Source organism: Poecilia reticulata, linkage group LG6 (assembly GCF_000633615.1).
Source record: "Poecilia reticulata strain Guanapo linkage group LG6, Guppy_female_1.0+MT, whole genome shotgun sequence".
NCBI classification, from domain to species: Eukaryota; Metazoa; Chordata; class Actinopteri; order Cyprinodontiformes; family Poeciliidae; genus Poecilia; species Poecilia reticulata.
Window position 1 is genome coordinate 2,293,160 of NC_024336.1, and position 10,855 is coordinate 2,304,014.

At 39.1% G+C, this 10,855-nt stretch overlaps 1 protein-coding gene across 1 annotated transcript; it reads right to left on the reverse strand.

Moving 5' to 3' along the window:
• Positions 1–4,432: 4,432 nt before the first annotated feature.
• Positions 4,433–10,586, reverse strand: alx1 (ALX homeobox 1). The gene is made up of 4 exons (XM_008410869.2): positions 10,070–10,586; positions 9,561–9,865; positions 9,222–9,350; positions 4,433–5,182 (listed from the first exon to the last, which is right to left on the reverse strand). Exons 1-4 carry the CDS (start codon positions 10,257–10,259, stop codon positions 4,835–4,837), a joined length of 972 nt encoding a protein of 323 aa, XP_008409091.1. The 5' UTR covers positions 10,260–10,586; the 3' UTR covers positions 4,433–4,834.
• Positions 10,587–10,855: the final 269 nt, after the last annotated feature.

A 10,855-nucleotide genomic window follows, 5' to 3' on the forward strand; every position in this document is an offset into this window, starting at 1 on the left:
TATTCATGTCTCTTGAACCTTTTACACACGATAATATGCAGCAGCCATAAACTTCAACATATTTCTTTGGCACTGCTTGAGTCATCATGCGTAAACGGGAAAAATGTAACCAATAAAACTTGGGCATCCACCTGAATGGACTGGCTGGACATGGAGAGCATTATTTAGGTCTGGTCTTTATGAAAGAATAGCAGTAGAAAAGGTCATTGTTGAAAGGAAGCGACAGAAAGTTTGCTACAGGGAACATTTGCCCTGACACCACCCCTGAACACACCGTCTCCACTGTAAGAGTGATGGCAGCATCATGTTGTGGGTAAATTGATTGGAGTTGAAGATGGATGGAGAAAAAAAATCCAGGAAGGCTGCCAGAAAACACAGGATTCAGCTTCCTCTTATGACCAGAGCGACACTGGATCGGTTGAAATCCAAGTATGGTCATGTGTTAGAATGGCCCAGTCAAAGTCCAGGCCTAAATTCAATTGAGAATTCTGCCCATCCATTGTTTAAGTTTGCGCTGACATTTTCTGTCTGCAGATATACAAAGCTTGTAAAGAAACATCCACAAAGAATCACAACTTCAAAGCAGCATAACGCAGTTCTACAAAGAAAAGGCTTACTAAATTATCACAGATGCATGCCACACATTTCAGATTTGTATAAAGACAAAAACTGTGGACCTTTTCATTCGGCCTTCTGATTATCCTCATAGTTATTACTTTGTGTTGGTCTGCCATTAAAATACCCTGAAGTTTATGGTTACAATGTGTCAAAAAGTGAAAATATTCAAGGGGATTGAATACTTTTCTGCATGGCACTTTGTTTTACACAGCGCTGTACATTGTCCAAATAAAATAAAAAGTCATCAGATTTTTTTATTTTAGAACTGTAAAACTCAGAACTCACTGCATGCATGAGTGAGTTGAAAAGGACAGAGTGTAATGGAAGGATCAATCACTTATAAAGGCGTCTTGACGTTTATAACCCTTTCACAGATTAAATTAAGCTATCCACCAAACTGTACAATTTTCTCCAAGTCAACTATTTTAATGGCGAAGCTAAATTCAAAATGTCCACTGAGAAATCCTCACATTGCTGTTGTGGGTTTGTGTTGACCAGAACCCGTTCTGCCCCGGTTCCACCGGAACGTCCCGATCAAAGCCCGAGTGTTGTGATGCATGCAGATGGAGCGCCTGGTGTTGCGGGTTAAAATGGCAGCAAGCAGGAAGAACCTAAGGAAACAAGGTCGTCTCCAATCCGAGGCATCTGATCCAAGTTACGGCACTAATTGAATCAAGCCCGTCGCTTCCACGGACAGGGTTTCCCTCATAGTGCTTTCCTCTGAGACAAAAGCAYGACGTCAGAGAAGACAGGCAAGGAGACGTGCTCTCAATTACAGGGCAACGTGATCAACTGCAGAACCCGAACAGCAGTTTCTATCAGAGACGACACTTCATAAGACTGACTGTTTAAATGCTTCCATTTCCAATATATTCAGTCTTTTCTACGTTGCTGCACGCCGCTGGGCAGTGAGAGTCTGTACAGTTTCACTCCACACTTTTACAAAACTTCAAAAAAATATTACAAACAGTGYAGTACGTATTGACAAAACTACCCATTAATAAACTGTCTTGATATTAATAGATATCTGCCTCTGGGTTCCATGAGTACTCCTTTAAATKAATTAATATTGAACACATTTTCAAGTGGAAAACTCCTTTGATTTGATTGATAAAATGGTTTATTTTGAAATTTATGTTCACATAAGTTTTATGTGGCCCTCTAGACAAATAAGCATACATTTATTTGTCCAAATGCCCCCCAGGCCTTGAGTTTGACACATGGTATAACGTTTTAAAAGATTTTATTATAGTATTATTATTATTATTATTATTATTATTATTATTAACAAAGCAAACACCTTTTTTGACCTGATCACATAATCGAAGGGTATGGGGTTTTGGTCGTCACTTGGTTTTGTATGTGGATTATTTTGTGTTGCTGATTCTTGTCGTTAATGTTGTTCCGTACATGGTTAACCTGCTTTGTTCAGATTGTGCCCGGTTCTTTGTGTGCTAGTTTAGATTCTCATTCTCATGTTAGTTTTTAGATTTTATTTCAGTTTGACCCTTTTTCATCCTCACTAATCAAAACTTCTGACCGATCCCATCATTTAAAAAATGAAGAGTTATGAAAACATGTCAGCTGTTTTTATTTGATAGCAATTGTGGCTAACTCTTCTTCTTTGATTGTTTCTTAATGTAGTATTTTCTCCCCTATTATAAAATATATATCACCTGCGTGTAATTTTTAATATCAGTCAACCCTTGAGCCTGTTTAGTCCAGAAAAATGCAAATGTTTTTTTCTAAGCCCTYATGTTATTTAGCCTTTTCTGTCCATTTTTGTGGTTTAATTTATTTCAGCTTGTGGAAATTTGTATCCTTTAAAACAAAAAAAAGAACAGTTCCAACATGTAGTGACATTCATTTATTACACCTCCACAAACATATTAAAACACAAATACAGTTCCAGAACCTGCCTGCGTGGCCTGCACTGCGCCATGCAGACCGAAGGCAGACGATAGGGATTCAGAGCTTTGCTACAAAGCACACAGACACGTTAGTACGAACAGTCGGTTCGCTTCGCTCCCAGTCCGGACCTCMGAGTCAAACAGGAACTCATAAGAAAGCTCTGGAAAGTTTCGGAAAGTTTTTCAGTCCGGGTCCAAAAAGCGATCGAATGCTCACAAATTCTTTAAAGAGCCTTTGGGATTTTGTTTCTCTTTTTTACTGCTTCCTGTCGTCCTTCTTTACGTGTCGGTCGTGAGGAAGTGACTCCATGACCTCGGCGGAGGAAGACTTCACAGCGGCTCTCACCTCTGCAGATCACGAGAGGGCAAGAAATGTTTGTTCTGACCGGGAACTCAAACACGGACAGAACATTAACACGGGAACCGTTGAAAAAGAAAAAAAATATCCATGCCTGTTGAGCTTTTTCACATTTTTTCCCCCACAAGAACATCAACAAACTTCAATGTTTTCCACTGGGGATTTTATGTGATAGACCAACACAAAGTGGTGATGTGTCCGTAGACTGTCTCCACATTTTTCCCAAATGAAACGATCGGAAAGGTGTGTGTTTGTGTTCTGCCCCTTTAACTCGATAACCCTAAATAGAATCCAGTGCACCCAATGTTTAGAAGACCTGAAATAATGAAAGAAAGTGGYAASAAAACCTGCAGATGCAGTGACATCAAAGAGGGCGATGTGGTAAAATGAAACTAAAACTCACAACATGCAAAATCACTTTTTAAAGTTTTAGATCTACAATGAATATTATAACACCCAAACTGTTAAGAAAGAATTATTAATATTTATCTAATTATTGGACAAGTCTTAATATTTTTCAAGTCTTGAAGAAAACTTAATTTTCAAAGAGAAGGTCTCCTCACCCCACAGCATGCCTTATAAAAAGCCTAAACTGTTTCATATGGTTTAATAAAATGTGGAATTAATAATTATATGAAAACCCTAACCACAATAACAGATATGGAAATAGCATCAGATAAGATAGTGGTGTTCTAACTTTTTGGCCAAATTTGTCACCTTGAAATCACAAAAATAATTTCTTGTGACCTTTTTTTATTGCACTGCAGGTCCGATTGATTCCTTCACCCAAATCTACAGTAAAACTTGCTGGATGTTTATGGTTAGATTTACTGCAAAATCAAGATGAACGCATAAACTTTAAATAAATAATAATAATGATAATAATAATAATAATCAATTTTATTCATCATGTGTGAAAATTGTTGTTTTTGCTGCAGTGTGAACATTCAGTGACCCAATGTCATGTCTGCCTCTGCTTTCCCAACCCTCCATTCTTTTAAACGTTTCTGCTGAACACATAAACATCCCAAAGATTTTCTTTAAAAAGTCGTTATCTCTCCACTATAGAAAATGCATGACTTGGTGTTGATCTGTCACATGGAATTACGGTAAAATGCATCAGAGTTTAAGGTTYAGATGGAAGAAAATGTGAAAAAGATCAAGGTTGTGTATGTATGGTCTCTTTAAAGGGGCAGTATTATGTGCTTTCCAGGCACATAGTCACATTTTATAGCACAATCRAGTAACTATCTTGCCTTCAGTTGTCATAAATTGCTATATTTATSAAATATGACTTGAAATTTGACATTATATTTTAATGCCTTGAAAATGAGCTTCTGTCTCTTTAAAAACTCCTGCTCTTTCTGAAACAACCTTCAGAAAGTCATCAGAACATGGCTCCTCTATTAACCCCTTAAACAACGTTTTTACCAGCATTGCACTGAGAGAAAGCTTGTATAATGAGCTCAGCAGATGCTCAATTCCACGAGGTGTTTACTAATTGCTGCTGACTAGTCTGAAGGAGCTGAGTGAGGGAGGGCTGATCTGTGAGGCAGAAGCTCGGAAAACTGCGGCTCAGAGGAGGAGCTTCGTCTAGAAGGCATTGCTAGGTCCACCCAGGCATTCTGCACAGCTCAATGGTTGCTACGGTGACTAAAGCATTCCTCAAACACACATGTAAGAATCAAAGCAACACTCCAGGTATGTCATTATAACATGAAGTAAAGCTCAAAAAAAGTCAATGTTACATAATACTGCCCCTTTAAACAGTCCTTCTGTCGTCTGCTAACAACTTTCCTCGTTGCCATTTCCTCTTCAGTCAAACTTGARCTGAAGTTTCGCCCATGAGTTAAGGCGTATTTTCCACGTTCTTCGGGAAGCTGGAAACTCCAGAAACAGTCCGTACCCTGCCTCTGCAGGCGTTCCGGTTTCAGAACGTCCGGCAGGTTCACATGGCCCAGGAGATGTTGGCCGCGTGCTCCTTGGCCTTCATGCGCAGCACGGCGATGCTGGACGAGCGCCTCTCGAACTCGGGCTTGGCCTCGAAGGCYGGGTGGCCGTTGGTGGCCGGCGTGAGGAGGGAGTCGGCGCCGAAGAAGTTGTTGAGGGAGACGTGTCCGAACTGGTTCTGCTGGCCGGCGAAGCCCACGTAGCCGTGGTCGGCGGCGGTAGAGGCGGCGGCGGCGCGGGGGGAGTGGGAGTAGGAGGTGACACACGGAGGGGACCCCCGGGGCAGCATGCAGGAGGACACCACGGAGCCGCCGGGGGCCGCGCTCGGCCACAGGTTGTTGGGGATCTGATGGGAACAGTTTCACATTAAATCCACTCAATGTTGACCCTTTTTCTAAGGACAACAAAACAAAAAAATATGCTAAATTGGAAAAATTACAGCTTTTCAAACACTTAAAGTTCAAAAAACACAAACTATATTTTTAGTTTATTTTAATCTGAGATCTTTACATATAAAAATCCACACTGCAATAAAAACATGTTCAATGATGAAGTTTGAGACTTTTGTTGTTAAAGAAGAACTAGGGGAGCACTGGTAAGTTGGAGCGGATCTTTCCTTAGCAAAATTCTAAAAATGAAGCACCGTCCTCTGCTGCTCTGCATTAACAGATGTCTGACTGACCACCAGACAGATGTCAGACATGACCGCCCACCAGGTCATGGCTGCACATATGCAGTTAACAAAAGTCACCCCACGGTTACCAACTCAACGATTTTCTTGCTATATTTAGCAACATTTCAGACAAAAAAATTGGTATTGGTTAGAATCAGAATCAGCAGGTCAGGCTTTTTAAAGATCAGTGATCAGCAATCGGCCAAAAAACTGTGTGAACCTCTTAGAAAAACCAAGAGCAATTCATTAAGAAAAACGGTGATATTTGGTCATTTGGTCCAAGTTCGATGTTGACATTCCTCATTTTTATTTCACATTTCCTAATACAAACAGGAAAATCTTAAAAGTTTTAAAATGCTATTCACTTATTTACATTTTCCACTTAATATGTGTGAATTTACCACAAAAATGCTGTTTAAGTGGAGAGTTGTAATCTTTTTTTATTATCTTTTTTGAGTGCAAACATTTATTTTTTAATTTATTTATTTATTTTGTAGGAATATGACGAGAAATAAAATGACTGAATCCTTGTATTTTCACAAAACTGTGAAAATATGTTTTAAATCTGGTCTCTACAGGCCAGGATGATGAAATGTATGAAGATGAGATCTTGAAAAGTTCCAGTTATTAACAGATATGTTAAAAGTCTTAAAATTAACTCATATATTGTAGCAGCAGCTCAATCTTACATTGTTACAAAATATTTATTTGAGAACATTTCTTAAGAAAAGGAAACAAAATCTATGTTCAGCATTACCTTCCTTTTTTTATTATTAAATCTCAGATTTCTTTAACTCCTATAAGATAAAAGAAACCGCAGCATTTTTAAACCCATCCCTAACAAAGGTTGATCAGTGTTGAAGAGTTTTAATAAGTAATCAGTGGCATCCTAAAGTATTAATATAAAATACAATCCTGAGGGTGATTTAATCTAACCATGTTTTAAAACGGGAAATTCAGAAGAATATGCTATTTAGTTAAGGGACCTGCTTCTTTATCTGCAGAAAGATGGGAAGCTAAGAGAAATTAGCCTCACATAAAAAGCTGCAAAAAACAAGGAGTTAAAACATTAACGGATATAAACACAGCTGTATGTTTGATTCTGCTACTGCAATAACATCTGAAATTAGTATTATAATTTTTTGTTTATACATACGTTCACCAGGTGTACTAATAAATGTGGAGCATGCAGTAATTAAAAATACAAGTTATCACATTCTAGAAGGTTACAACTGGGCAAACCGCCGTCCAACAGATAAAAACCAGACTCTACCTGAGCATTCTGTACTGTCTGATAAATGGGAACAACTGGAATGTGCGTGATTGAATTGAAATGATTTTCTTTTTTTGTAAAGCACCTTGAGACAGTATTTGTTGTGAATTGACTCTATAGACATAAACTGAATTGAATTAAAAGACGACGCTGATTTTTACTGTCAGACCAGCTCACATTTGCATGCTTATGGTACAAAATTCGGACCCAGGTCCAGGTTTAAAAAGCCTAATAAATACAAAAATTCATTATAAATATAAGAGTATAAATCTGAAGTATAAAAAAGATATCAGCTGAAGAGTGAAATATGAAAACAGACCCAGATAAAGACTTCTACAGATGTCTAAATAAGGTGGAAGGCGGTTGATGTTGATCAGATGAGCAAACTGAGCCTGACTTGCAACGAGCCTGGACCAATGGAGTAACGGTTTGGTGAGCGAAATCTACCTGCATGACTTCCTCCAATGTCCAGATTATTGACCAGAAAAGCTGAATAGGAAGTGAAATACCTTCCATTTCTGGGTTTAAAGGTGTTAAAGGGGAAAAAGCCATAAGACGAACTCAACTGGAAATCTAAGGTTACAGAAAAGTTGAGCGTTCAGTGACCATTTCTAAGTTTAACGCAGAGAACAAAGAAGACATTTAGCGAGACCTAAGGCAGGATCTCTGACTCGAGGCAACTTGGGTGTACCTATTCGATGTTACTCTGCCCGATTCGATGAGATGACGGCCGAAATAAGACGACACAATCATGCATTTATTCCTGGTTATATTGAGTCTAAATCAGGTCTTTTAAATACGCAAACTTTCTTACGGTGAAGACGAAAATGGATGTAAAGAAACACCTAAACTGAAGGTTGTTTACTGCACCTTTTGCCCGAGTGCGGTTTTCAGAAAACAGAGGCAAAGAACACGAGCTAACCACTGTTTGAGACAGAGTGAAAGTCCACTTTGACAGTGAGACTAACTTGTTTCTGCAGGAACAATATGTGGTCGCACCAGAGGAATAATCCTGGGTAGTTAAAAGTCTTCTAAAGAGGCCAGTTGAAAACATGCGTCACATTTGGTGAAAAAAAGCACCAACAGAAGACCGGTCTAACGTCTAAAAGCTACAAGAACTCAGGATGGGTTTTAAAAGCAGATCCATAATTGGCTTCAGCTGTGCTAGTAAGGCTGGTATGTAAGGAAGCCCTTCAGGAACATTTGGGAAGAAAATGCGAGGCAGCCCAGGCAGATTTTCTTCTTTTCCAGTTTCATTTCAGAGCATCTTCATTTTAAAAACCCGTAACATGCAGCTTCCATTTCTTTCTTAGAAAAAAAAAAAAGAGAGAGAGAAAAAAGCTCCACAACACTTGGAACTTTTTTGGAGACTGTGTCAGTTTGTGAGAGGGGAACGCCTAACCAAAGGACAGACTGACAACCCGCGTCTCCTCTCACCTCATCTTGTACCTGACCTTTGCTTAAACTGAAAGATTAATGGTCGGCAGACATGAAATCTGATATGAGGGCCATTCATTCTGACGTGACACCTCGCGGGGGCTCTAATCAGCGTTCCGGGGCTCTTATCTGAAGATGGCTTTCACTGGAAGTGATTCATGGCGAACGAGCCGTTGACGCAAGTTGTTGTGCATTTTTGTCCAAAGTGAGCAAACCGAAGAAAGATCAGAGGCCAAGTTAGAGGATTACACACAAAATAGGTCCAGGGAAGAAAAAATGAGTTTTGGAGATAATTAAACTTTAATCTTTTTTCATTATTATTACTTTGATTAAGCATATTAGTTTGTACATTCAATGTTTACTAAAACATTACATATAGGTTTTGTTCACCACATCTCTCATTAGAATTTAATGTTTTTTGTTGGGTTTTTTGGGGGCTCAGAAAAGCATCATGTTCCTGTCTGACAGAGAACATGAAGAATGATTCATATGAGTCATATTAGGAATTAATATATCGAGCTCATACAAGGTAAGAACTGTCATTCATTTTGCAGTAGAGAAAGTTCAAATTAGCTGCAGCGACTTTTACCTTGGCTGTAAGCTGAGTTTTATTAAAGCCTGAGGCAGACTTAGCTACACATGCCACCTTGTTAGTTTTCCTCTATTTGCTTGTATGCCTTAATCCAAGCAAGTTGTTATTTTATTTATTTACTTTGTATGTGTAGACAAAATAACGGTACAATTCAACTAATTTTGTTGAGAACGTGGGTTCAAATCGCTTCAATATATTTTATGTGGTATACTGATATAATTTCGGCTCGGAAATAAAGATTCAAATATATCCCGAAAGATGTCTCCAAAAGTCTTCAATTGTAAATGTTGGTTTTATCAGAGCAGCCGACGGCATTTATTTCACTTCCAGTCCAAAATATAAAATTAACACACACAAAAAAATTTAAAATTAAAAACTGATTTATGAGAGTAAATATAGTAGAAGCTCGCCTGTGTGTAGCTGTCGGACCGAGGTAACACTGATAGATCGTAGGTGGTTGCGAAGTGACTCTTGGCCTGTTGGATCTGACCGTAGCGCTCCCTCTTCCTCCACTTTGCCCTTCTGTTCTGGAACCAAACCTAGCAGAAAGAAATTGGGAAAAACTAAACATAACGCAGTTTAAATCCAGAAACTAAACACTTTTGGTTAGGAAAATATTTGACTTAAAGTTAACCGACAAATTTAATGTTTATGTTTGCTTCTTTGTTTTTAAAATGAGCGTATCTTGAAATTTTTCTTAAAACAAACAAATAAAAAAAAAACTAAAGGTAAGCTAGGTTGTACCGTACCTGTACCCTGGCCTCCGTTAGCTCCGTCCTCATAGCCAGCTGCTCCCGCACATAAACATCTGGGTAGTGGGTTTTCTGGAACACCTTCTCCAGCTCCTCCAGCTGCGCGCTCGTGAAGGTGGTCCGGTGTCTCCTCTTCTTGCTGCTGGACACGTTGCTGTCGCACTTGTCCCCCACGTCTTCCAGCTCGGTCTTTTCCGGGCCGCTCGCGACCGGAGACGCCCGCAGGGAGCAGCAGCTGTCGATGGACCTCGCGAGATCCGAGCGCAGAGAATCCTCGTCCGTTTTCGGCACGCCGTAACTGGCTGATGGGAGAAAAAAATATTATATTATATTATATTATATTATATTATATTATATTATATTATATTATATTATATTATATTATATTATATTATATTATATTATATTATCAAAACGTAAAATTGGAAGAAAAAAAATTTCTCTGTAATGTGCACACAGATGCGCACCACGCCATTCACAGGAGCGCAAAAAAAGTTCCGACTCACAGCTCTGATCTCCGCAGGGCGATGAGCGGTGCTCGGCGCCCTGCAGTCCGAAGGCCTGCGCGCACTTCGGGGACGGCTTGTTGAAGTACTGCGCGCTGTCCAGACTCTCCATGACTTGGTCCATGTAGTACTCGCTGGCCTTCATCGCCTGGCTTTTCAAGGCGAACTTGTCCTCTATGTACTCCATCATAATTCCAATAAAGTGCTCCCTCTAATTAAATGTCAGCATCTATAAATATATATATAAAAAAAGTGTGTGTGGGGGAGGGGGGGGAAAACGCAAACAGAAAAGTGGAGAAGTGTCCTGTAATGCAATAAAGCGCCAATGGAGTTTTAATTTGCTGTGCGGCGAAGCCCCGACGTCTAATAGACCCGGAGAGCAGCTATGAGTTCCTTAAAGGTCCGGACGCAGCCCTCCTCCTCCTGAATACACTGACAAAACAGACGGTTAGAGCTTTGTCAATAAATTTACCCAAGCATTTTGTAAACATTTTTTGGATATACTTTACTCAATATTTCTGATAAGAAACTTAAGCAGTTTAAGAATAATTTAATTGGTTAATAAAAAAAATGTGTAGCTAATTAATTAAATTAGGTAAATTGTAACTAATCATTCAAAAAAAAAATTGGTAATCTTGTTTGTTCTCCCGCGTTGAGCTATAGTAACTGCGAATAAGGCATTAAAATAGTGAAACAGAGTCAAACAATTTAAATTTCTTCTCTGACAACCAATGGTTAAAAACCTCACTGGCTAGCAAGTTTGACATTAGGATTACGTAGTGCTAT